This window comes from Osmerus mordax, chromosome 10 (assembly GCF_038355195.1).
Source record: "Osmerus mordax isolate fOsmMor3 chromosome 10, fOsmMor3.pri, whole genome shotgun sequence".
NCBI lineage: Eukaryota > Metazoa > Chordata > Actinopteri > Osmeriformes > Osmeridae > Osmerus > Osmerus mordax.
In genome coordinates, this window is record NC_090059.1 from 16426729 (window position 1) to 16454640 (window position 27912).

Below are 27912 nucleotides of genomic sequence, written 5' to 3' on the forward strand. Positions count from 1 at the left end.
ATGGACGAATGTTTCCCATTATAAGCCAAATGAAAAATGTGATTCTCAAATTATTTATTAAAGGTTTAAATTATAAATTAAATGCTCAAATGATAAATAAATATGTTTTCAAGTAAAAAATAGCCTACTGGACGGCATTGAAATGACAATGCAATACTTTCCATTTAATTTTGCTACAATAAATGCATTCTCATATGGAAAAATTATTGCAAACATGATACTTAGTTTTAATAGTTTTTTAATAGTTAATGCATCATTTGAATTATGACCGGAAAAACTTCCTCAGGTGCAAGGGTGCAAGTTGATCTCTCGTGAATCTCACGGACTTCATTTCCCAGAGTCATCTTGGGACGTAGTCTACCGACACTGGAAGCGGCGGTGACAGTAGCGGGAGTTCCGAGACATTCTAAAAAAAATTCTGGCTTGTTTACATGGAGATGGTTGAAGAAGAGTTTCATGCACTACCCTCGCTAGAGGTTTGGAGTAAAACAAAACCTAGGTCTAATGTCAGATAAAACATGCATAGCCTACTATTTCATGCCTACTGAAGCCTGGGGATAATATTCTGTTCAAAAGCGAGTAATAGCTAACTAGTTTGCCATACGAGTAACGTTAGCTATCTGTTTTAGCTAGTAAATAACGCCGTCCAGATCTAGTAAGTAGCTAAGCGGCCCGTTAACACTGTGGTGGCTGTACCTTTAGCTAGCTAAAAGCAACATCCGCCAGTTTATCTTCGAGTCAACAGGTGGATATTTTGAACGCTAATCTCCAACAATGGCCTCGAGAGGTAATGGATGAATATTCAAAGCATCAGTGTAGCCCTCAACATGTACTCAACTGCACTTGCAAAGTGACGTTTTCTAGCAATGAGTTGGTAGCACACACCTGCAATAGTGCTGCGCTGCTGGCTAAACGTTAATATATAAACTGTGTCATGACAGTGTGGCAGCACCCGTACGTCAACATCTTCAAGCACATTAAGATTGAAGAGTGGAAGAAGTCTTCAAGAGAAGGAGATGTGACTGCTTACATGGTAGCTAGATACACACTATTCCCATGTTTACAGCAATTTACCAAAGCCAATTGTAAATTATTTTATTTTTCTTGCCAGGACAAAACTTTGAAATGCTCAGTGTTCAGAATCCGTGGGTCCATCCCGGCCAGCAACTACATCCTCTTACCCAAGACCAGCAGTCAGTCCTTGGGGCTGACTGGACGTTTCATCTATCTCCTTTTCAGACCCAGTCCTGCCAAACACTTTGTGGTACATTTGGACATAGCAGCAGAGGTACGCTTTACTGATCACATAGCTTCATGTGTGTTTTTGTTTTCACATATAGTACATTTAACTTTAAGCTAGGATTTATTTTTGTGTTTTTTTTTACAGCTGTGTTGTACTGAATCTGTGGGACATTCAAATCGTAGGGGACATCAGATAGACTTACAGTTCCCAAGAAGTAATAGAGAATGTATACAGCTGCAGGCTAATTACTTAGCCTAGTTATTATTAACAACATGTAAGTTCAGAATGCAGATTACTGTTACTTGTGTCAGAAAAGATTACCATATCTTTGCCAGGTTTTAGCGATATATCCATGGATTTCAGCATCATCATAAACATGAGACAGTTTAATGTTGATGTGCTGCAGTTATTTGTAATTTTCCTATTGTGGCACTTGAATAGCTAATTTGGAGACACTATCATCGATTTATTTTTTTTGCCTTAGTTTTCAGATCTTATCACAAAGGTGCACCTGTCTTTGCAAATGAACAATTAATTTAATGAACAAAATCCTTAGCCTGTGAATGAGGCAGCCTGTGGTTAGTAAAGGTGCTGCAAGACACTGTTGAGTTCACTTGTCCAAACACATTTAAAAGCTCTTGAATCCATAGCTGTTTATTGTGCACTTCGAAATGACATTTAAATCCTCATTGCTCATGGAAATTAATTGTCTGTCCCTCAGAAAATTTATTTGATTTCTCCTTCGAATTACCTGAGAATGCAGCCGCTTGGTAATTACTTGGCTTTTGTTGCTCCAGCAGTGATGGTCACGGAGACGTTTTGGATTGTCTTTTTCTCTTCAGAAGGATCCTATGTGCATCTATGCAATGCAATGTTTTTGACATTTTAATATCGTGACATTTACCTGAGCAGGCAGGGATTCAATATTCAGCTCTAATTTCCACAAGCGGCCTGTCAAATTCACAGCTGATCCTACACTGATCCCTGGCACATTCTCACAAGATAAGAAGCACACACTTGTGTGCTCGATCTAGTTCTACACTTGAGGTGAAGATTGGAGATGTAGGTATATCATTTGACACAAGATCTGCATGGGCTTTGAATAACTTCTGTCCTTGAGAAGGATCTGATTGACTGATCTGATTGACAAGTATGATAAGGTGCCTTGAAAGACCCTCAATTATTCTATCTTGACAGTGATTATACTTATCTAACTCTCTAAAATAGTTATTCACTTTGGTATCCTTTATGTTTGTTTCCCCAACAGGCTGCATTTATAATTTCCACCACTATAAGCTTTCTTGCACTATAAACCTGAAATGTTTTTGTCTCAAACCATTACATTAAGCATTCAAGACCCAATATTTCCGAACAGTATTATTATTATAATGTCCTGTGTGTGTTCCTTGGGTCCAGTCCTAAACTAAACAGATAACAATATTTGTACCCAACCTACTATACCAACTGAACAGATAACTGGACATTGTAGCCTATCTAAACATACTTCTGGCCTCTGTTCTTATTTATTAGGAGAGCCAGGTTATCCGGGTCTCTTTTTCCAACCTGTTCAAGGAGTTCAAGTCCACGGCCACTTGGCTGCAGTTCCCTTTCCTGTGTGGAGCAGTCAAAGATTCTGTGTACGACAGCACCGCCAAAACGGCAAGACACGGTAAGCAGCACACACTGTAAGCACCAGGGGTGGGGGAAAAAATAGATTCACATTTGAATCGCGAATCAGTCTTTTTTGTTAAATGTTATTTTTTTTTATTACAATTTGGCGGCGGGGGGGGGGGGTTAAAAATCGCAATTTTTAATCGTATCGTGACCCCAAGAATCGAATTGTGAGGTACTAAAAGATTCCCACCCCAAGTAAGCACACACGGTTACCACACGCTCCCAGCACGGGGTCCGGTAGACGAAAGCACGACGGTCTGATGGCTCCGTGAGTTGTCTGGAGTTTAGTAAAGGAACCTCTGTGCTGGCGTGCTGCAGACCTTGTAGGTCCGGCCCCTCCCATGGTGCGTTGGACCTGTCTCATGATGGACCTGCAGTATGTGCTGTCCGTCTACCTCAACCGGCGGCACAGCCACCTGAAGAGCATCAAGCTGTGTGCCAATATGTCCGTCAAGAACCTTTTCACCAGCGACCTGCTTTTAGACCCAGGTGAGGACTAGCAATCTCTGTTACGTATGATTATATTGATTCTGTGGCACATGTTTATGATAACCCAGACCTTTAGTACCTCTAAATCGTGCCATTTCTTGACAAGTATGTTTGTGTTGTCTGTGCTAAGTAGATTCAATGGATGTTGCTGGAAATTGATTCAGTTTGAATTCTCTGATGTGACGAGTTAGTCACTAATGCATCATTTATGAAACGCAGAGATGAATACAGTTTCTTTCAAATATCTTATCCATATCTACTGAGGTATTTTTGAAACCATTCAAAATTAAAGTGCACTTTGGGAAGTTTATCCACGTCGTTCCTCATATGGCTAAAACGTTGTTTTAAAGAGCTTTAGGTCTTACCCCCAAGTCTCCATTGTGGGTCTTGAGACCCGCACATGGTGCCAGCACAAACTTTTCAGCAGGAACCCTGAACATCTTGTCCTCTCTGCAAAGTCTGATGGTGCTCCTCCTGTCTGTTTCTCGATCAGGATTGTCCTTCAGTGAGGCCAAGCAGGCTGGGTTGGTGTCTGCCCTGGGCACAGGCCCCATGCCCAGGGAGATGTGCTTCCCTGTGCCCAAAGGAGGCAGCTGGCACGACCTCTATGACTACATAAGGTAAAAGAAGAACATGAAAATGAATTAGAAATCGTAAAGCATCTCTGTCAAATGAGTCAGAAGGAATATAAGGCGAGCATCCTTATCACAGTGTATGACAATATCACAATTATTTGCCAATACACAACATACTGTGTGTGTGTGTGTATGTATGCATATTATTATTACTACGGTGTTTGTTTTTAAATTGTGCAAGATCAGAAAACAAATTACTGTTGTTTGTGCCAGATACGATTACCAGAGAGGTTTTTAACAAGTTATTCATGGCTCAGCACCAGCATAATTAGGAGAGTGTGATGTTGATGCAATTATGTTTATTTTGGCTCATTTAAAGACACTCCATCATTTATTAAATCTTTTTTTCTTAGTTTTAAGATATTATCACAACGGATTAAATCAGTTAACTTGTGAGAAAAAAAAGATGTTGGGTGTGCTTTGTTCAAAAAAAGATGTCCCTTTTGAACAATCCAGGTTTCCCTCCGATGGTTCCAAGATGCCCTTTGACTCCATTCAGAAAGGCCTTCCAAGCCCTATTTCCAGTAAGTGTCATACAAGGCATGTTACTACACATGGCCATTCCATGGAGCCCAACTCTGTCAATACTCATCTTGTTTTGCACTCAGCTCTGTTTACCCCTAATCAAGCACCATGGGAGAATAAATCCTACTCTACACATTTACATTTACATTTAGTCATTTAGCAGACGCTCTTATCCAGAGCGACTTACAGTAAGTACAGGGACATTCCCCCGAGGCAAGTAGGGTGAAGTGCCTTGCCCAAGGACACAACGTCATTTGGCACGGCCGGGAATCCAACTAGCGACCTTCTGATTACTAGCCCGATTCTTTAACCGCTCAGCCACCTGACTCCCTACACAAAACAGGAAATCCATTCAGCAATCCCTTCAAATCCCTTCTCAGATGCCTGTTCATTTCTCCACAGTGTGTGCCTCCTCCAGTAAAAGCCCCAGCAGAGAGGTGCCTCGCAGGGTGAACCTTAGTAAACCAGTGCAGGACCGGGTGTCTCTCGTCCAGCAGATCACCAGCCCTAAGCCTGTAAGACCGGCTCGCCCCCTGAGGTCACTGACCCTCGGGTTACATCATGACTTGTGTTACGGTGCTTTGAGCATCTTCGAAGGCCCTCTATGAGGCATTGTTAGAGCATATTTTATTACGTTTGCTTAACTTGACATCAGATTTCTGTGTGTGCTTTTTGGATCCATATACATTTAGTACACAGAAAGCACAAATAAAACATGCAACAAAAACATTGTTTATTAGTAAAACAAAACAAAACAAAGGTTTCTCTTATTTACAGTTTTGTTGTCTGACATTGTGTTAACTGGCAGCTTCCGAGACACCGCAGCACCCTGGTGACCTCCAGCGTTCCTGAGCTGGGCGTGGTCACTTCCGGGCTGGACGCCAAACACACTCAGGAGGAATGGGGTTCCCATGGCGACGACCCGGAGAGAGGTTGCTGGTCGCAGGCTTCCGGTTCACGCCGCTCCACGTCCCGAACGCCGCCCGCGGTCGACGGAGGCGTGCATGTGTACGCACGCCCAGAAGATGACTCTGCCTTCCGTGTAGAAGATGGCGAAGGAGAGGTTCATATCAAGTCCATATTTCGGCAACACACACCACACCACTGTCAGGGTAAAATGCCTTTTTTCGTTGATCTGCTTTCAACCACGACAGTTAAAGACGTCTTGTTTATCTTCTTCAATCTCCAGGTTGTGTGTGCTGCCGTCTCTCGCCCCATCTCCCTTCCCTCAGTCAAGGAGTCCAGACTCAGTGTAAATAAAAGTCCACACCTAGACCAGTATCTCCTGCTTCCTTCTGCTGTCTGGTCTGATCAAACACCGTGTGTGTGTGTCTGTATGTGTGTGTTTCTGATTTCTATGCTAGAAGCTGTATCCTGATCCCATTCTCCGGCTGAACCGAATCCTAGGTTTTGGCGGAGCCACTCTGAAGGGTGTAAGTGTCAGCAGGGATATGCGATGTGTTTACATTAGGTTTAGTGATCACCACAAACCCAAGAGGGGCCTTCTGATCTATCACAATTGGCACACTGGCCGTAAGTAGAGCTGTTGTGGCCGTGGAGTCAGATGACAGTTAGGGAATCGGGCTACTAATCAGAAGGTTGCCAGTTCGATTCCTGGCTGTGATCAAAATGACGTTGTGTCCTTGGGCAAGGCACTTCACCCTACTTGCCTCGGGGGGAATGTCCCTGTACTTACTGTAAGCAGCTCTGAATAAGAGCGTCTGCTAAATGACTACATGTAAATTTAAGTACAGTAGTGGCTGACTGGAGGTTGAAGCTTGATGTGTTGCAAATCAGAAGTAAAATGTTCTGTCTCTGCAGGCTTTGTGGACCAAGAGAGGGGACGAGGTGGTGTACCCCTGCCACGCCATCATCGTCTCCATGAACATCTCCTCAGGACAGCAGAGGTTTTTCCTCGGCCACACAGACAAGGTGAGTGTGAAGGGAGTCAGGTGGCTCAGCGGTTAGGGAATCGGACTAGTAATCAGAAGGTTGCTGGTTCGATTCCTGGCCGTGCAAAATGACGTTGTGTCCTTGGGCAAGGCACTTCACCCTACTTGCCTCGGGGGGAATGTCCCTGTACTTACTGTAAGTCGCTCTGGATAAGAGCGTCTGCTAAATGTAAATGTAAGGGACTGCTGTGTGCTACAGCCCTGTCCTGCGTTGAGCAGTGGTCCTCTAGTGTAAGGCAGAGTTTCTGGATACATGTACGGTGTGTGTCTGTAAGGTCAAGAGGTCATACAGCAAGGCTCCCTCTGAGCAGAATATAGCATGCAGTCCATTTTCCAGAGGAAAATCATGTACAAAAAAGGCTTATGTGATTAACGACCACTTCACCTGTTGAACGTTCTAGTGTATCAGTGTACTGACCACTGAAGACCCGTTAAGGAAGCGATTCTGTGCATTCTATGTTTGAACATGTCCAGATACTGTATTTAAGCACTCTTGTAAGAGAGAGTCTTCACTCATGCTAGCCACTCTGTTGTGGATTGGTGGCATGATCCGACATCGAGCTATAAAACCGAGTCAACCCTTTTCATAATTGTCGTGACTCCTTCTCCAGAATTTACATCTTATCATCTAGAGAGGTGAACTTCCAATCATCGTGCTGTTGTAGTGAAACACAAGTTACGTGTGCAGTTAACTCTCCGTGACCTTCACGCTTGCCTAGTCGGCCACTTTGTGTGAGATGTTCAAGATCGTGTTTGATGAAAATTGATTATCTTTGCTCTATGGCCAGGATATTTATTTTATATGCCCAAGCACATGTTGTTGTCTTGGAGACGGTCATCTCTCAAACACTCGACAACTAGCCACACAAATACTTCTGTCTCTCGACATGCAACGATCAATAAAATTGTACAGCATCTTGTACTGATGTTCTAGGGCTCCTTTGTAGATTTCAAGGTGTTGAATTGATAAGTACAGGGACATTGGAACCTTTGTGACAATTCAGTGATGTTCTCAACAGTGTGCGCGTGCGTGTGTACGCGTGCGTGTGTGTATGTGTGCGTTCGCGTGTGTGTGTGTTCAGGTGTCTGCCCTTGCGTTCACTGGCGACACCACGCTATTGGCGTCGGCCCAGACAGGAAGCCAGGGCGTGGTGAGAGTGTGGAGCTACGCTAAGGGCAGCTGCCTGGCCATGTTTAAGACCCACGCACACTCTCTGTCCTCACTCAGGTATCCCCTCAGACGCCCGTACAGGCATGCACAGACGCACAAAACAAGTGCGCCTTCCACTACACTAATATAAGGCTCACAGGTACAATTAGGCCCTGTCTTACAATTACCAGCTCAGGGGTTGCCACATACACACACACACACACACACACATACACACACACACACCTTACAGTAACTCCCCTGCTTTTAAGACACACTCTTGCACATGAACACAAATACATAATTCACTCTTGTCTACGTTTTCTCCTGTATAATCGGACCCTCCAGCTTCTCATATGGTGGCAGTGTTCTCTGCGGGGTGGGGAAGGACAACCACAGCAAAACGGTACGAACCTCCAATAAGCATGGATTTCAAATCTCCAACTGGCCTTGACATTTTGACAGGAAACTTCCATTTTCATGCTGATAAATTGCCCAGTATGCCCAGCTGCCATTGATTTGTTTTTGTGAATGAAATGAATAAAAAATTAAGGGAGAAATTGAATGGAAAAGCCAATATAAAATGTATCCATCCTCATCTCTCAGCATCGCAGTCATCGTTATTAATGATTTGAATCCCGAAATGGTGGCCTGGTTAGAAAGGTTATCCTGTGGTCCTTCCCTGTGGCTGTGAATGCAGTGTTTGTGCCTGCTGTTCTCTCCTCCGCAGATGGTGGTAGTTTGGAGCACGCAGCACGTCAGCAAAGGAGAGGTGACCATCTTAGCCAAAGCACACACGGACGTGGACATTCAAACCATGAAGATCGCCTTCTTTGACGATACAAGGTGGAATAGTTTCCAATTTTTTTGTTGTGTGTGTGTGCTTAAAAACACTTGTTTGCATCTGGGTTGGTACGTGTGTGTGTGTGTGGCGTGCGCGCTGACTCCTTTGGGCGTCGTCTCAGGATGGTGTCGTGTGGCCGTGACAACGTGCGTCTGTGGCGCGTGAGGGGCGGGGCCCTGCGCTCCTGCCCAGTCAGCCTGGGAGAGTACCACTCCCTGGACTTCACCGATGTGGCCTTCGAGGAGGGACAGCGCTCCCACGGCGACCCAGAGGACCGCTCGCTGTCAGTGAACGAAAGCACTTCACAGAACACTGATGCGTTTCCCCCCTCCCCGTCACCGACACGAGCTCCTAGAGACCCCTCACTGATTTGACTTTCATCATTTCTTTTCTTTCGGATGAGATAAAAAGGGTACTGTATATCTGTGTCAACTCGGTCTGCAGTTAGTGCCGGATAATTTCATGCTTACCTTAAGTAAAATGATCGTAAATATTATTTACTTCTTGACAGCTAGCTTGTTTCTATGTTACTGACCTTTTTCCTTGTGTGTCAGTCAAAGTGAGGTCTCTCTCCCACTGTCTTTCCCGCACCGCTAATTATAGTCTTAACAGCCTCTACACCTCACACTTATGAACAGAATTCTTCTCCTCACATCCCACAATCCCCAGTTACATTACAATCGAACCCGCAACCTTCTGATTACTAGCCCAATTCCCTAACCGCTCAGCCACCTGACTCCCCAGTTCATGAAATAAAATTTTAAAAAAGCACTCAAGGCATCTTCACCAACATGGCATTTTCTAAACAAATATGAAAAAAAAACACCTTAGAGACTTTCTGTCTTCCTTGGCTCCCGTTTCCCGCAGGTTTGCCAGCAGCAGGAGTGGCCATATCTTAGAAATTGACTATGGGAACGTGGTGATAAGAAACGTCAGGAGACTGCTGCCCGCCCATAAGTCCCACTCCCAGCGCAGAGAGAAACAGACGTTCAGCACGGGTGAGAGGTCAAACCACAGCCAGGAAGTGTTTGAGGTGTTAAGGACCACAGCCAGGAAGTGTTTGAGGTGTTAAGGACCACAGCCAGGAAGTGTTTGAGGTGTTAAGGACCACAGCCAGGAAGTGTTTGAGGTGTTAAGGACCACAGCCAGGAAGTGTTTGAGGTGTTAAGGACCACAGCCAGGAAGTGTTTGAGGTGTTAAGGACCACAGCCAGGAAGTGTTTGAGGTGTTAAGGACCACAGCCAGGAAGTGTTTGAGGTGTTAATGATAAAACAGTCAAAGGCAGTCAGAGGGAGCGGAGCTGGTTAGAAGCCTCTAAGAAACTGATCTGTAAATCTTCATCTCCAGCATGACCTTTAGGTAATATTTGAGGTGTCAGCGTTGTGGCTGTGTGGATGCATGGTGTTGTCTCACAGGTCCAGGCATCGCCGTGAACAGCATCAGCGTGTCGTCGGCGTTCTGTGCCACCGGCTCTGAGGACGGCTACCTCCGTCTCTGGCCCTTGGACTTCTCCACAGTGTTCCTGGAAGCTGGTAGGAACAGCAGGCACCGTTAGCACACAGCGCTATTTCCACACATTTTACATTTACAGGGTTCCCGCGGGGTCTTAAAAAGTCTTAAAAAGTCTAAAATTTGGAACTTGAAATTTAAGGCCTTAAAACGTCTTAAAAACTGTCATATTTTCATCCGAGGTCTTAAATTTAATTTAGTCAGGTCTAAAATAGGTTTTACCCTCGTTCATTTCCAGAACCGCTGGCCGCAGAAAGTTATGACAAAGTAGCAAAAAAGTATTGAGTCGCAGCCTACAAAGCGGAGCTCTACAAACGAAACCAGCAGAACGCTGCCCTCAGAACGTTGGTTCGGTGTGTTGTAGTTCTTTCTGGGGGATATTGGTGTTGGTATGTACACGGTGATAAAACTACAAATCCTGTTATAAATGCAATACCTGCCCGCGAAATACGTCTGCGCATCCTCAGAGTTTGTTAAAGTTCGGCTATGTGTGGAAAATGGGAAAGTGTACTTTCAACGAGACATGGCTAGATCACAGCGATTTCCGCTGTTGGTTACAAGCGGTACCCAGCTCCAGGTACAAGGCTCGCTGTAAACTTTGCCCCAAAAATATTCAAAAATTACTAATGTGATTGTTTTATCTGTAAATTACATTTATGCATTTTCAATGACTGCATTCATTGAAATAAAATGGTTTTTATCAGAATTTCTTTGATATGAATATTTTTTGGGGAAATGCGTCGTGTAGGTCTTAAATTTCAATCTTTATGGTCTTAAAATGTCTTAAAAAGGTCTTAAAGAAACCTGCAAGAACCCTGATTTAGTCATTTAGCAGACGCTCTTATCCAGAGCGACTTACAGTAAGTACAGGGACATTCCCCCTGAGGCAAGTAGGGTGAAGTGCCTTGCCCAAGGACACAACGTCATTTTGCACGGCTGGGAATCGAACTGGCGACCTTCAGATTACTAGCCCGATTCCCTAACCGCTCAGCCACCTGACTCCCCAGTCACGCAGTCATTATGTCACTTGGAATGGGATTCATCTCATGGTGAATACAAATATAAATAATTTCCCTTTGTAGTATCTGGGAAATCATTTTTTATACATTATCTTATTATGCTAGATTGATACTTTTTGCAACCCATGAATGACAGATAAAATAATTCACAGAAAGAAGAAAGCATATTAGTCCCCAAGCGCTTTTAGCAATCAATGATCGCTTGTCAGGAAGGTTTTTGGGCTTTAATTTAATTGAATCTAAAGTAATTTTACTAGTAAATTATTCCACCCATATGAAAAAGTCCTACTGACTGACTGGTTAAAGGTACAAGAAATATACCAGTCTATGCTGATTTGACGAAGAGCATTGATTTTAATATTTTGCCGCCTGTCAGTTACATAATGAGATTTAGCTGTGGAATTGAGGTGCTTTGAATGGGGAAAAAGCCTTTGCTTTTTAATAAAAATTTAATCTTTTAGGGAATTATCATATCTGCACTAACACACACTACACTTCCAGACACACGCACAGATCCTCTCTGAGAGATGTCTCAGCCAACACTGTGTTTGAATTCATACAAATTAATCAAAGTGCACACTCGCACACAGACCTTTACCTCTCTCTCTCTATCTCTCTATCTCTCTCTCTCTCTCTCTCTCTCTCTCTCTCTCTCTCTCTCTCTCTCTCTCTCTCTCTCTCTCTCTCTCTCTCTCTCTCTCTCTCTCTCTCTCTCTCTCTCTCTCTATCTCTCTCTCTCTCTCTCTCTCTCCCATACACACTCACTCTCTGGAATCTGACATTGACTTTGAATCCTCCCCTCCCTCCCCACACACTCACTCACACCTCCATCCCCCTCAGAACATGAAGGGCCGGTGAGCTTGGTGTCGGTGTCGGCCGACGGCCTCAGCGTCCTCTCCGCCACCTCCACCGGTAACCTTGGCTACCTGGACGTGAGCAGCCGTGGCTACAGCACCCTGATGAGGTCACACACGGACGCCGTGCTTGGTTTCAGCGTGGACGGCGTCCGGCGCCGCCTCACCTCCGCCTCCCGCGACGGGACCGTGCGCGTCTGGGACATGGACTCCATGCAACAGGTCCACCCAAACCCCACCCACCCTAACCCCACCCAACCCCAAACCCCACCCTCACCCCACCCACCCAAACCCCAACCAACCCCAAACCCCACCCAACCCCACCCACCCTAACCCCACCCAACCCCAAACCCCACCCTCACCCCACCCACCCAAACCCCACCCACCCAAACCCCAACCAACCCCAAACCCCACCCAACCCCACCCACCCTAACCCCACCCAACCCCAAACCCCACCCTCACCCCACCCACCCAAACCCCACCCACCCAAACCCCAACCAACCCCAAACCCCACCCAACCCCACCCACCCTAACCCCACCCAACCCCAAACCCCACCCACCAAGACCCCACCCACCCTAACCCAACCCAAACCCCACCCACCTCCCGTTAACCCGCCACGTCCGAACGCTTTAGTCGGAGAACATTTGGGAGAGAACATTTGGAAGCGTTTAAACTCCACCTCTGTCCTGTTGGAAGGACACCCCCTTCGCAACCTTTAGCTTTTGGAACGGCTAGATTCTCTGGTCAAGCTGGAGAGAATGTTTTGGGGGGGGGGGAATAGCCACCCTTTCTCCCAGTTCTCGGTTACAGGGACGTCAGATCATGAGCAGTGTCTAGAACACTTCCTGTCGAGAAGAGCCTTTAGAGTGGAGAGTCATATCTGGATGGGTTTGTAATACCTGCTAGACGATTAGCTCTCAGATGATCTTACTGTTGATTGCCTGATAGGACAATAAAGTGTAATTACATCTTATTTTAGAGCTATTCTCTCTGTTGGGCAATTAGTGTACCCTCAGAAGATGGGGGGGGCTGAACCATTGGGATTTCAGTCTAATCAGCAGTAGGAATAACTGTCTTTATGGCATTCAGCTCCCAGCTGCAAAATCAGTCTTCATTAAAAAAGGTTCAATAGCTCTCCCTACAAGTTCTTGATTGTGAATCGCTGTCACATCAATGACTTTAATATCTCTCTTTCAACCTCTCTCTTTTCTCTTTATGTCATTCTCACTCTTATTTCTTTGCAGTTTTCAATCTAATTTCTCAGAAACATCTAGTTGAGTGACAATAGATTAGGTTAGAAAAACGAAGACAACCTGTATGTACAACCAAATAACCTAGTTCCCCAACCCTCAATGACCCTCTCTGCCATCGTATCGTTTTCCAGCTGTTTGACTTTGTGTCGGAGGACACCCACTGCTCAGTGGCGTTCCACCCCAGCCTCCAGGTCTTCTCTTGTGGATCCAGCTCCGGGACCGTCAGGGTGTTTGACATCGCCAGCTCCAAGCTGTTGGCGGAGCACAGGTAAGGATAAAGAACCCATGACACAGGCTATGATTGTTAACTGGGCTTGTACAATTTATTACTGTATTTACATGGGAAAAGCCAACATATTTATCGAACAGGTTCAACAAAAACATCTTTATTTATCTTACTTGGGAGGTCTTAAAAAAGGTATTTTCAAGGGAGGTCTTTTTTTCTCCATTCATAATATAAACACACAGGTTGACTATCGATTGAATCGCCAGTCAGATCAACACTTTAAAAAGATCTCAGTGACCAAACCCTGATTCTAAGTCATCTGAATATTTTCCCCTCTCCGAACAACCATCTTCTGTCTCCACCACCGCTGCCTCTCCGGCACCATACAGAGGTGTCAAACTTGTGACGTCTGCTGTCCCCGGATCCTACCGGATCCTTCCATCTCCAGGGTCTTCCACTGTGTTTTCATATATCTGTGGTGCTTAATGAGGGGATTTCTGTGGTGTCAGTGCCCGTGATTGACAGTGTTTAAGTGCAGGACCAGCAGTGTTGCTCATAGCAGCTCCTCATTAATGTCCACAGAAGGTGTTGTTAGTGAAAGCCACACCACCAAAGCTCTCTGCAGGCGGCGGCTTGGGGATTCTTCCTAGAGAGGTCTCAACGCCACTCACTAACGCCTGTACTGGAGGTCATCCAGACACCTCAACTAGTTTTCGCAGGCAAGAACAGCAGACCTAATCACGTCTGTTTGGTTCTGTAGAATGATTTAGTATTAACGCCTCCTGATGGGGAAATATTGGTGTGAGCGGCTGTGTTTCTCTGTAATGACCCTTATGCTTAACCCTGCACATTTTTGTTAGTTTTTGAGATATATTTTTTTTGGGGGGGGGGGGGATTTCTGTCTTTATTATTTATGATAGTGAAAGTGTAGTTTGACAGACAAGGCAGGTGAGAGACAGGCAGTGACAGGCAGCACTTATCTGGTGGGCCGCCTCCCCTGTAGATTCTATTAACTGCTTGTACCATATGTCAGTCTGGATAAGCACATCTGCTAAAAGATGAAATAAAAAAATAAAAAATCTGTTTCCTGTGTTCCAGCCAGCACAGAGGCCAAGTGGTGGGCCTGGTCTTTTCCCCCGACGGAGAGGCTTTGTACAGCGCAGGCTCCCTCGGCGCTCTGGTCCTGTACAACTCCTCCTCCGAAGACCACCACGTGGTCAGAGTACTGGGTACGTATGTTTAGACAGCATGTGTATGTATTGATTATACATAGGGAGTCAGGTGGCTGAGCGGTTAGGGAATCGGGCTAGTAATCAGAAGGTTGCCAGTTCGATTCCCCGCCAGGCCAATGACGTTGTGTCCTTGGGCAAGGCACTTCACCCTACTTGCCTCGGGGGAATGTCCCTGTACTTACTGTAAGTCGCTCTGGATAAGAGCGTCTGCTAAATGCCTAAATGTAAATACATAATCATGTGTTGGGTTCACTGTAAATGTAGGTTCACTGTAAATGTAGGTTCACTGTAAATGTTATGGACGCGGCTATCTTACCTATGGTTTGGTCGGCACATTCACAATCCCCCCAAAAAGATTGCTAATATTTTCGCCCTATCGCACCCCTACTGGGGTGGTCAATTGGATTTCCTTTTCTTTAGAGGGTTTTCACAAGCCATAACTCTCCACATAAAACTTTAAAACATTTTCTTTCCCCATAACTTTTTCATTGTACTCTTGTTCTCATTGTACTCACTGCATAAACATTTAGCTTGTTGTTTTTTTAATCATACACTGTTACTGACACAATATTCTTCCCGTGCTCGTTGTTAGTGTAATGCAAGCTTTTTAGTGCATCCTCGACTTTGATAATTACTTTGATGAAAGGCCCATTAAGACTTTTCAGGACGGATTTGAGTCAGAAATAACACAAGTCACTTCAAACTTCAGCGTGAGCAAGGCTAAAGGTTGCTCACGAGGGTAAGTCTGTTCATAATTGGAGTCACAGACTAAAAGCCAGCAGGAGTGATCTTCAGAACCGCATAAATTGTCCATTAAGTGACCAAGGCGCTGACAACTGGCAGTTGCCTCATCGGAAATAGAAAATATATTTGGTTTTGACCTTTTGTTCCGAGATATAAAATATGATGTTTCTAATTACCTGGACACCACTCACCCCTGCTACTCCATTGCCCAGGTAATGTGGTGGCACGGGGCACCGAGCGGGGGCCGGATGCCCTCGTCATCAGTAGCGACAGCCGCTGTTTGGCGTTTGTGGGCCCTTCGGAATACACAGTCACCATCATGGACGCCCGCTCTCTGGACGAGGTACTGTTGGAGCTCCTACAAACCTCCCCCTTCCTCCTCCCTAGTCATCTTCCTCTTCACAGCCCTGTTATTGTCCTGTGTGGTATTCAATGTGTCCGGGTTGAACCACCTGTTTGTGGGGAAATGGTCATGTACAAAAGTCTATGAAAAAATGGTGTCATGTACATCACAGTTAAATGTGAAGGCCCATAAGAAAGTTGTGAAGCAGCTCTCTGAGTGTTCATTTGTGTTGGTCCGAACTAATTAGCAAACATACTTTGTATCTGGCCGATAAAAACAAAAAACAAAAAGATAAAAGTAGCTTGATGTGTGGGTTCCTGTCAGGGTTTCATAAAACCCCTCAGAAGACAGAAAAGTGAAAAGGTTGCCCCACGCGCTGTGTGCTTCAGCTCCTGCGTGTGGACGTCAGCATCCTGGACATGGAGAGCACCAGGCTGGACTCTGCCCTGAAGGTTTGCTTCTCCCCGGCCTCCACCGCCCACCTGCTGGTCACCACCACCGCCAACAAGATCCTCTGGGTCAGCGCCAAGACTGGGAGGCTGCTGCGCGAGGTGACCCCTCCAAACCCCCTTAAGCTTGAGGGAGAGAGAGACTTAGAGAGAGACTTAGAGAGACAGAAAGACAGAGACAGAGACAGACAGAGACAGAGAGAGACAGAGAGAGGCAGAGAGAGAGAGGCAGAGAGAGAGAGGCAGAGAGACAGAGAGAGACAGACTTGAAGAGAGACAGACTTGAAGAGAGACAGACTTGAAGAGAGAGACAGACTTGAAGAGAGAGACAGACTTGAAGAGAGAGACAGACCTAGACGTGAGCCTGTGCATTAGTGTTCCCATGTTCTGCAGTGAGTGACTGTTTGCTCCCTAGTATTGTTACTGAATATTGACAGCTCTGTGCTAATGTAACACAACTGACGGCTGAGTTGAGTCAGTACCTGTTTGTCGGTGCCTGTTTGTCAGTGCCTGAGTTTCCTGTTTGGTGTGCCTGCCAGGCCTCTCATGTCCACAAGCACCAGTGCTCCTCTGTGGTGGTGAGTGAGGATGGCCGCTACCTGCTCACTGCGGGACACAACGTCGTCAAGGTGTGGGATTACCGCATGCAGCTGGACATCAACTCCCAGGTAACCGACCCTGAGACACCTGGACCTCAGTCTACCAGTCTGGATTCAGTCTCACAGTCTGGATCCAGTCTACCAGTCTGGATTCAGTCTCACAGTCTGGATCCAGTCTGGATCCAGTCTACCAGTCTGGATCCAGTCTACCAGTCTGGATCCAGTCTACCAGTCTGGATTCAGTCTACCAGTCTGGAATCAGTCTACCAGTCTGGAATCAGTCTACCAGTCTGGATCCAGTCTCACAGTCTGGATCCAGTCTACCAGTCTGGATTCAGTCTCAGTCTGGATCCAGTCTACCAGTCTGGATTCAGTCTCAGAGTCTGGATTCCAGTTTCCCAGTCGTGGAAACGAGATCAATAAGCTTCGATTGGACCTGACATTGTGGAGATTTTCTTTACTTTAAGAGATTTTCTGTATCCTAGTTCCCATCCTCTATCATATTCCTGAGTGGGTTGAATAGGTACATTTAATATGCTTCGATTGGGAATGTAATTGTGCAGATTTTCTATTTCAGTTAGAAAATATTGATAACCAATATCCTGAATCAATTTCCAGCGTCTCTGGCTGTTAAATTCCTAAGTGTGTTGAGCTCAGATATAGATTAGAGTCTTGTCTTGGGGTAATGATGAAGGCAATCATACTGCCCACTTCTGGATGTCAGATGTTTATAGGACACAGCCAGCCTATCAGCCAGGTGAGCTTCACACCCGATCAGATGAGTGTGGTCTCCGTGGGAGACGCCATCTTTCTCTGGGACTTCCTGGCCCACCCACGGGAGTCTGGGAATTGTAGTCCGTAAGTCTGTCTCACTCTAAACTCCATCTATTTATCCATGCGTCTGGTCTCAAGGGTGTTGGTTGTGTTCTTTGTGTGGGCTTGGCACAATGTTTACGTCTTATTGAGAGTTGTGCGTGTCGTTTTTTGTTGCTTGCAGTTCGTCACCTACCACAGCGTTGATCACACCTCATAAATCAGGTAAACAACTCTCTTAAGGACAGGAGTCCAGGTTGCCTGGATTGATTGATGGTCCCTGTGATCTAAGGTGTCTTGTAGGCATGTTGTGATTAATACTATCGGTGTGCTCCGTTCCAACAGCAAATGGCGAGCCAGATGTTCACGCAATGCTGCTGTCCAATGGGATGCCTCGAGGGATCGCTCCCCTGCCGTTCTCACACCCTCCCTGTTTGGATATCAGCGCCATTGACGCAATCGGACTGGAAGGTGAAAACAGTCGATTCTGTGTTTCTCATGCGCCATCTGAACTGAGGGAACAGTCTGGCTTCTGTCACTCATCTAACCCTCTTTAATTCGATCCAGATACTTGTAGTCAGCGTAAATAGGTTATAACGCCCTTATAAGATGCTTATTAATAGAAAAGTGTTAATAAGTCTAGATAAGTGTTCATAATATTAGCAAGGCTTAGGGTTAATGATATCATAACATAAGCGTTAGTTAATAAGTAATATGCCCCTTATAAGATGTTCATTAACATTAATTTGTGTTAGTAAGACTTTCTAACTTGTTACCTTATGAATGAATGAATGCCTTTATTGTCATTGCACATAACAACCACATTTAATTGCACTTTTCCTGGTGGTGACACATAGTATGTCAGGACAATATAGTACATTTACATTTAGTCATTTAGCAGACGCTCTTATCCAGAGCGACTTACAGTAAGTACAGGGACATTCCCCCGAGGCAAGTAGGGTGAAGTGCCTTGCCCAAGGACACAACGTCAGTTGGCATGAACGGGAATCGAACTGGCAACCTTCGGATTACTAGCCCGACTCCCTCACCGCTCAGCCAACTGACTCCCTGTAAAACATGAATTACAATTACTACCTGGCTCTAAAGCTGTGCCTTACTGTGTCGTCTTGGCAACACTCAGCAGATGCAGACTCCTTGTCTCCACCTGAGGAGCTTGAGGAGATCTCTCTCCACGGCGCCACTTCAGGCCCCTCCCCCTGCCCTGACCCCGCCCCTGTCATGGCGGCCGGCTCCTTTCTGAAAGTCACCGAGATGGCGTTAGCCCCAGACTCATCTCCTCTGAGGACCAGTCAGAATAGAGAGTTGGACAATGGTAGGTACTAGAAGGTCATCTCCTGTCACGAACTAGGGTACCTAAATAAAGATCTAATCTCTTCTATGACTTCCTGTATTTGTTGTGTGACCTCTGCAGTGGACTCTGATGAGGAGAAGGAGACTGTACGGCCTGATTGTTATAAGCACTTTACTCCGCGTTTCAAAACCTCCACTCTGGATCAGGTACGTCTGGGTGTCACCTCTGGTGAAGGTGCACTGAAAGGGCCTGTTGAGCGAACACGCTTGTTTTTCTCTCTCTCAGACGGCTGGCAACGCCCACCAATCAGGAGAACAGGGCTTGAGTTTAAAAGCTGTGATTGGCTACAACGGGAATGGACGTGGAAACATGGTGTGGAATCCAGATACAGGTACCAACCATAAAAAAAAAAATCAATAATAATATACAGTATATAATATTAATATTATTTACAATACACTATTAGTAACTTAACATATAGTGTATATACATTATGTATTAATAATATATTGTATATTTACGGAAATATTATATTAAAGAAGAAGAAATATCTAACACGTTATGTTTGAATGTTTGTGGCTGTTTGCAGGCCTGTTTGCGTACTCGTGTGGCAGCGTGGTGGTGTTGGAAAACCTTCACACAGGCTCTCAGAGGCACTGGCAAGGTCACACAGAGGAGGTCTCCACTCTGGCTGTTTCTAACGACGCGCTGGTGGGTGGTAGGGATGAGGACGAATGGGAGGACGAACGGGAGGGGGATATTTTTAGCCTTTCTGTGTGTCTCTCTCTCTCTCTCTCTCTCTCTCTCTCTCTCTCTCTCTCTCTCTCTCTCTCTCTGTCTCTCTCTCTCCCTCTGTCTCTCTCTCTCTCCCTCTCTCTCTCTCTCTCTCTCTCTCTCTCTGTGTGTGTTACTTCATTTTTACATAACTGCACACACAGTTACCTGAACACTTGAATTTCATTTGGGAACTGTTGTCCTCTACAGGAATAATCTAGGGAAGTGAATTCATTTTCATAACAGGGCTGATGATTGTAATTATAGGTGTGATGGTGACAATGATGGTGATGATAATTATAGGGCTCATGAGGACAGGAGGGCTTGGTGTCAGTGTGTGGTAAGAGGGGTAGTCACGTGACCGGATTCTCCCATTTAGTGTCCTTTGTCTTCACTGTCTTTTCCGGTCATGTATCTCAAGGATCAGCGTGGACTTGCACAACAGTGTGTCAATACTCCCTAGTTAAGGCTGTGGATCCGTTGTCGTGGGGTAAAACCGGGTGTTTATCTGTGTCCAGATGGTGGCGTCGGCGGCGGGGCGCCGCGATGGCGCCACAAGCCTCATCTGCATATGGAACGTTCAGGATGGCGCCTGCAGGAATACCCTGTCCTACCACCGGGGGGCAGTGCAGAGCATGGCCTTCTCCAGGGACGACCTCCTCTTCCTCTCTGTCGGTCAGTGTGACTGGGTACCCTGGGGCCGCTTCCTAGGGGCTGGTGGTTTTCAAACTGTGTGGTTTGATTGGGGGGTGTTTGCATCATGTCGAGCAGTGTGTGTGTGTGTGTGTGTGTGTGTGTGTGGGAGTAAATCTATTTAAAAAAAATGGATATCATAACAATGTGAGTGGGGTTTGGAAATTTCATGGTAGTAAGATTTGCCACCGGCCATCCACAGGTGTCTACACAACCGTTTCTGATCGAATGTAAATTGGTTTAATCTCCTCCTCCCCCCGTCCTTCCCTCCCTCCCCCGGCCAGCAGGAGACTTCCGCGAGCCAGAGGTGGTGCTGTGGAGCAGCAGGAGCTTCCAGCTGCTGTCCAGGGTGTGCGTGGCCGGGCCGCTCCACGACGTGGCCTTCAGCCCCTCTGCCGCCAGCCAGCTGGCCTGCGTGGGTCGTCTGGGGGTGGTGTTCTGCCAGGTCACCTCCTCAGGCCCAGGCCCAGATCTGGAGCTCCAGGTACTCTCCTCTCACATCTCCTCAGGCCCGGACCTGGAGCTCCAGGTACTGACCTCTCACAGCTCCTCAGGCCCAGACCTGGAGCTCCAGGTACTCTCCTCTCACATCTCCTCAGGCCCGGACCTGGAGCTCCAGGTACTGACCTCTCACAGCTCCTCAGGCCCAGACCTGGAGCTCCAGGTACTGACCTCTCACAGCTCCTCAGGCCCAGACCTGGAGCTCCAGGTACTCTCCTCTCACATCTCCTCAGGCCCGGACCTGGAGCTCCAGGTACTGACCTCTCACAGCTCCTCACGCCCGGACCTGGAGCTCCAGGTACTGACCTCTCACAGCTCCTCAGGCCCAGACCTGGAGCTCCAGGTACTCTCCTCTCACAGCCCCTCAGGCCCAGACCTGGAGCTCCAGGTACTCTCCTCTCACAGACACTCAGGAAACAGAGCGTCAGCTTTCATTTAGCCTGCCGAATGCTCGTTTCTTTTTGAATGATAAGTTGTTTATACAGGCAAGGGCATGGACATGGTTATCCTTGATTAGCTGCTGTATTTACTACGTGCGCAGTGGATAAAAGGGTTTGCTGAATGAATGTATTGATGCTTCGTTTATAATTGTCAGTGAATAGAAGTCCCTATTAAGACGCCCCGTGTGGTCGTTAGTAGTCTGTGTGGAAGTGTAGTGTAGCACACCACCTCATCAGTCACACACACACACACGCCTGCACACGCACACGCACACACACACTACACCTGAGACCCAGTGGATAAATAACTGCCCTGATGACGAGAGAGACACTTAATCAGTCTCTCTGTCTCTCAGAGGGTCTCATTCCTGATTGACTGTCATTACATTAATTATGCTATTCATTCTCAGCTGACACAGCTGTTGCTGCCAGTGTAATGATTTGGTCTTGTTATGTTTTTAATAGGTCGGTAATGACAGTTATTACGGAATGTGCAGTGGTATGTGGAGGGCCGTCACATGGCCAATGGTGTCAAAAAGCTGTGATGCCAGATTTGTTTTATTCAAAATTTCTGTGAAAAGATATGTAATTGCTCTACTGTCTGCTTTAATCCACCACCGCCATCTTTGCCTGGTATAGGTGTTTGGAAATGACATAGGTATGAGAGACTGTAGTTTGTTACAACCCAGTGTGTGTAGCGTTGTGACTTTATGGTTTGTTATTACTAAAACTAGGGGTGACTTAACCTCTTCCTCTGACCTTCCTCCCTCCTCTCCAACCCCCCCCCCCTCCCCCGTGTCCCCTGTAGGTGCAAAACATGACCATCCCTGAGGAGGTGGGGGAGGTGGAGCTGACGGCGCTATGCTACAATGCTAACAACATCCTGTTCACGGGCACTAACGGAGGACACGTCTGTGTGTGGGACTGTCTGAGCCAGCACTGCTTCATGACCTGGGAGGCCGACCAGGGAGAGATAGGTACTGTGTCTCCAATGGGAGGCAGACCAGGGAGAGATGGGTACTGTGTCTCCAATGGGAGGCAGACCAGGGAGAGATAGGTACTGTGTCTCCAATGGGAGGCAGACCATGGAGAGATAGGTACTGTGTCTCCAATGGGAGGCAGACCAGGGAGAGATAGGTACTGTGTCTCCAATGGGAGGCAGACCAGGGAGAGATAGGTACTGTGTCTCCAATGGGAGGCAGACCAGGGAGAGATAGGTACTGTGTCTCCAATGGGAGGCAGACCAGGGAGAGATAGGTACTGTGTCTCCAATGGGAGGCAGACCAGGGAGAGATAGGTACTGTGTCTCCAATGGGAGGCAGACCAGGGAGAGATGGGTACTGTGTCTCCAATGGGAGGCAGACCAGGGAGAGATGGGTACTGTGTCTCCAATGGGAGGCAGACCAGGGAGAGATAGGTACTGTGTCTCCAATGGGAGGCAGACCAGGGAGAGATAGGTACTGTGTCACATGCAGGCCAGCCATATTGATGCGTGTGGATGTGTTGCAGTATCTTCTATTGCTGTGTAATACACTACAATATGTTGTGTGAGAGAGAGAGAGAGACAGAGAGAGACAGAGAGAGACAGAGAGAGACAGAGAGAGACAGAGAGAGACAGAGAGAGACAGAGAGACAGAGAGAGAGAGAGACTGGGTTTTGGCAGGGCTCAACATTTTCTTGTTTGTGTGTGTGTGTGTAGGAGTGCTGCTGTGCAGGGGGAACCGCCTGCTGACAGGCAGCAACACGCGTCGGCTGAAACTGTGGGGGGTCTCCGCTGTCCAGAGCCTGAGGCCAGGAGGAGCAGGAGGAGACGCTGCCACCACAGAGGACCGGTCTGCCCCTCCCTCCTCCTCTCTCATCCCTCCCTCTTACCCCTCTCACCCCACCCTCCTCCTCTCTCATCCCTCCCTCTTACCCCTCTCACACTACCCTCCTCCTCTCTCATCCCTCCCTCCTCCTCTCTCATCCCTCCCTCCTCCTCTCTCATCCCTCCCTCTTACCCCTCTCACGCCACCCTCCTCCTCTCTCATCCCTCCCTCCTCCTCTCTCATCCCTCCCTCCTCCTCTCTCACCCCACCCTCCTCCTCTCTCATCCCTCCCTCCTCCTCTCTCATCCCTCCCTCTTACCCCTCTCACCCCACCCTCCTCCTCTCTCATCCCTCCCTCCTCCTCTCTCATCCCTCTCTCTTACCCCTCTCACCCCACCCTCCTCCTCTCTCATCCCTCCCTCCTCCTCTCTCATCCCTCTCTCTTACCCCTCTCACCCCACCCTCCTCCTCTCTCATCCCTCCCTCCTCCTCTCTCATCCCTCTCTCTTACCCCTCTCACCCCACCCTCCTCCTCTCTCACCCCACCCTCCTCCTCTCTCATCCCTCTCTCTTACCCCTCTCACCCCACCCTCCTCCTCTCTCATCCCTCCATCAAACACCTTCCATGTTCACCCCATTAAATGGGACTATGCTATGTCTGATAAAATAAAATCTATCATATTTATTGACCTGATTTGATTGGTCCGTGCCTCTGTCTGTCAGAGGGGCCCTGGTGCTATTGGAGCAGGAGATCGTTCTGGACGGGGCCGTGGTGAGCGCTGCGTTTGATGACGTTCTGGACATGGGAATCGTGGGCACCACGGCGGGCACACTCTGGTACATCAACTGGGTGGACAACACCAGCATACGCCTCATCAGCAGACACAAAACCAAGGTACTCCCTCGCTTAGAGCAGCCATTCCCAACCTGTGGGTAATTCAGGTTGGCCGCCACACCAATAGAAACTAAAATATCAAAAATGAATAAATATCAAAAATGTTTATATATACTGTTTGTAAATTATTATTAAAATTCTGCTTGGCACGTTGAGAGTAGCCCAACGGTAATTTTCATGTTAACTTGCATACGCCCACTTTAATTCACTATGACTGCATCACTATAATAATGAAGCACATTGCATAAGCTTTGTCGACAACTTCCGGTAGCGAGCAGTTACGTAAGTTCGAGCTCCAAAATATACACGGCCCACTATGCAAGTGGGCGTGCTGTGGAAAAGGTTGGGAATGACTGGGTCAAAGGGAAAACTAAAAAGTGAAGGTGACTACTCCTAAACCTCAACTCTATAAATGAGTCTGTATGTTTGTGTGTGTGTGCGTGCGTGCATGTGTGTGTGTGCGTGGGCTTCAGACCATTTTTTTCCCCTCAATTCTCTTCACAGAGCTGCCTGTATCAGTGGTGCTAACTTGGACCCCTCCATTATTTCGTTGGCAGGTGAATGACGTGGGGTTCAGCCCAGACGAGACCCACTTTGCCACCTGTGGAGAGGATGGAAGCGTCAGGGTCTGGTGTTCCCCCAGCAACGAGCTGGTGATGCAGTTCCAGGTGCTCAACCAGGTGAGGGCGCTATTGGGCTAGTGGAATTCCAAACCCATTATAAGCGGATGTGTGAATTTCCTAGTCAAACTGATTAATTTAATCACCTGTTAGTACTTAACACAAGGGCCTTAGAAAGAGTTGAAACAATCACCCAAACGCCAGTGCAAATCTAGACTAGTCTTTGACAACGATGAATCTGCTGAGAGCGACATACATTTACATTTAGTCATTTAGCAGACGCTCTATCCAGAGCGACTTACAGTAATTACAGGGACATTTCCCCCAAGGCAAGTACGGTAAAGTGCCTTGCCCAAGGACACAACGTCATTTGCCTGGCGGGGAATCGAACCGGCAACCTTCTGATTACTAGCCCGATTCCCTAACCGCTCAGCCACCTGACCACCTGACCTGATAACCCTCTTCCCTCTATACCTCCCCCTAACCCTCCTCTGTTGGTCAGAACTGCAAGTGTGTTTGTTGGAGCCCCGTCCAGGGTTCGTCTACGGGGGGCGCGTGCGTGGCGGCGGGCTACAGCGACGGAACCCTCCGGATCTTCCGCCTGGCGTCCTCTGAGATGGAGCTCAAGCTGCAGCCCCACCCGGTGGCCGTTACCTCGGTCCAGTACTCCGTTAACGGTCAGGGGCTTCCAGGAACGCGTCAAAGTTGTTTAGAAACTGAATGCACAGTGAATGTTTTTTCCCTCTAAATTTTTTTGTACATTTAAACGGAAATGTCAGTCCTCTCTTACCCATATACCCTTGGTAAACAGGCCTGGTATATATCTCCTATACTCACACAACAATTTATCACTCTTTTGTAGAGTTCTAGTATAATTTTGTTTTACTCTCTTGTGGGATGTGTAGGATCTTATACACACCAACAAACAAAAAAATACTAGTAAAAATAGTGTGAGAAATAATTTTGTGAGTGTATGAGATGAACAATAGCAGGCCTTTTTAATCAAGGCCCTCCTTTTTTTCCTTGTGCGTTCCTGCACATCAGCACAAGAACAGCTCACGTTAGGTTTGCCACAGTGGTCTGACTACTGTATGTGAAACCTATCTTGACCTCTGACTCTCAGGTCTTGTGCTTCTGTCGGCGGGGAAGGATGGGCTGATTGCGGTGAGCAGCCCCGTGACCGGAAAGGTCGTCCGCATCCTTGGTGACCACAAGGGGGCACTCATAACCACCATCCAGTGTGTGAAAAAACAGGTCTGTGTTCATGAGCAGCGCTGCGGCTTATACCCCTGCAGACCTGGGTGTTTAACATAGGGAGTCAGATGGCTGAGCGGTGGGCAAGGCACTTCACCCTACTTGCCTCGGGGGGAATGTCCCTGTACTTACTTTAAGTCGCTCTGGATAAGAGCGTCTGCTAAATGACTAAATGTAAAATGTAATGTAACATGCAGGACCACCCCCACTGTCGAAAAGGAAAATGTGGAGTACTATGAATGCGTTCTATCCCTCAGTACAAAGAGTTTGGACTCGAAGGAAACGAGATGTGGTTGGCTGCCAGTGCAGACCGACGTGTCAGCATTTGGGCGTCTGATTGGATGAAGGACAAGTGTGAACTGCTTGATTGGCTCACGTTTCCTGCTCCCGCCCACCCCAAGGTAACGTTTCTCACACCGTATGCAGTGACACTGACAAAAGACATTGCTTACGGTAGAATGGCTTCGTAGCAGGTGCTATTTACTGATGAAATTACACTATTACTCCAAATGTCATGTTGGCTCACTAATTTAATCATGTCTCTTACACACACACACATCAGGACCCAGACAGCCTGCCCCCCAGCCTGGCTGTTTTCAGCCCTGCAGACCCTGGCCTCATCATCTACACAGGCTTTGGGGTGGAGAAAGAGCTGTCCTTCTACAGCCTGTCTAAAAAACAGGTACCAACGACTCTCCGTCTATATTCACATGCTCGTCCCTCTCTCCAAAGCTTTCTTGCTGAACCTCGGATGTCGTTCTCCCGTGCCTCAGGTTGTTAAGAAGATCGCCCTGTCTCACTGGGCCACAAGCCTCAGTCTCTCCTCCAAGGGACGTCTGGTTGCTGTGGGCTCCCAAGGTACCTGACTACTGTACACACCAGGGGGTGCTGGGAGAAAGGGGGATGTTGTTGTGTTTTTATTTATTTTTTAAAACAAATGTAAACACATCAACCTTGTGCTGACCTGTAAACCTGTATACCACGTGGTCTTTGAGATACTGTAAACGCCAAGCGGTACACTTCCATGATGGGACTAATCAGAGTTTTCACAGTCGGTAATTCTCTGCACGGTATCCCTAAGTGCTTACGTCAGATGAATGGCCTGTACTAGCCTGCTGTGTATGTCTCTGTCCGGCAGAGAGGGTGCTGAAGCTGATCCAGTCCTCCAGTGGCAGGTTCCAAGACTTCCTCCACCACAGCGACTCTCTCCAGACATGTCGTTTCTCCCCCTCGGGGGAGCTGCTGTTCAGCTCAGCCTACAACGAGATCCTGCTCTGGGACGTCCAGGGCCTGTAGATCTGGAGAGAGGGGCAGATCGCCATGCCGACAACATCCTGACACCCTCAGACCTGTCTCTGGCTCTGCCTGTCTGTCCCATCTCTGCCTGTCTGTCTGTCTGTCTGACTGTCTGTCTGTGTGCATACTGTTAAGGTTTTCAAAAGCTCTGTTTTTATAGTTGGGCCAAAGTCGATTTAATTGAAATTAATGATATGGGTGGTGTTGGGAAATATTTGAAATGCTAAATGTTAAACCTCACCTGGAACTGAAGTTGATTTAATAGAATTTTACTGTGTTGGTGATGGCTACCTTGTAGGTTAACTAAACACCACTCCAATATTGATCTGTTGATGGTAGGACTTAATTCAAAAACATGGAGAGTGAATTTGCAAGGATATTGTTTACACGCGTGATTGTAAGTCGGTGGTTTTTATTTGACTTTGCAAGAACATTGCGTCTTGAAATATTTAATTCATGAAGGAACACCTCTTCTGTGATATCTCAGTTGGTTCTTTTAATCTGGGATTTGTTTAGTTTATATGAATCCGTTTTTTTAACATGTTTCTTTCAATTCAAACTGTAAATTATGCACTAAATGTTACAGTTCAAATCAACATTTATTTATTTTTGTAACTTCTTTTAAATAAATAGCTGAAAGACTATTGATGTAGTCGTCAATTTCATGCATTGGCAAAAGTAAGATCACTTTCACTGAATTTAATCTCTTTGTCTTGGATTGGTTGTAGTGACGTTTGTCATGACTTTTATCTTTGTACTTCTCAA

At 46.8% G+C, this 27912-nt stretch overlaps 1 protein-coding gene across 1 annotated transcript; it reads left to right on the forward strand.

Annotated features, from left to right (window-relative positions):
* Positions 1 to 647: 647 nt before the first annotated feature.
* wdr90 (WD repeat domain 90) lies at positions 648 to 27738 on the forward strand. Its single transcript, XM_067245486.1, has 43 exons — positions 648 to 787; positions 942 to 1033; positions 1112 to 1288; positions 2774 to 2912; positions 3236 to 3406; positions 3900 to 4026; positions 4498 to 4565; positions 4969 to 5081; positions 5375 to 5629; positions 5756 to 5818; positions 5931 to 5999; positions 6388 to 6498; positions 7601 to 7746; positions 8017 to 8074; positions 8399 to 8514; positions 8634 to 8795; positions 9380 to 9510; positions 9928 to 10044; positions 11881 to 12116; positions 13280 to 13416; positions 14473 to 14603; positions 15563 to 15693; positions 16083 to 16244; positions 16682 to 16810; positions 17466 to 17599; positions 17739 to 17779; positions 17900 to 18025; positions 18699 to 18887; positions 18987 to 19072; positions 19152 to 19257; positions 19456 to 19577; positions 20159 to 20315; positions 20621 to 20817; positions 22083 to 22251; positions 22974 to 23106; positions 23806 to 23977; positions 24535 to 24657; positions 25100 to 25274; positions 25721 to 25851; positions 26109 to 26252; positions 26414 to 26533; positions 26625 to 26709; positions 26990 to 27738. The coding sequence occupies exons 1-43, from the start codon at positions 775 to 777 to the stop codon at positions 27145 to 27147; spliced, it is 5622 nt and encodes a 1873-aa protein (XP_067101587.1). The 5' UTR covers positions 648 to 774; the 3' UTR covers positions 27148 to 27738.
* The last annotated feature ends 174 nt before the right edge of the window (positions 27739 to 27912 follow it).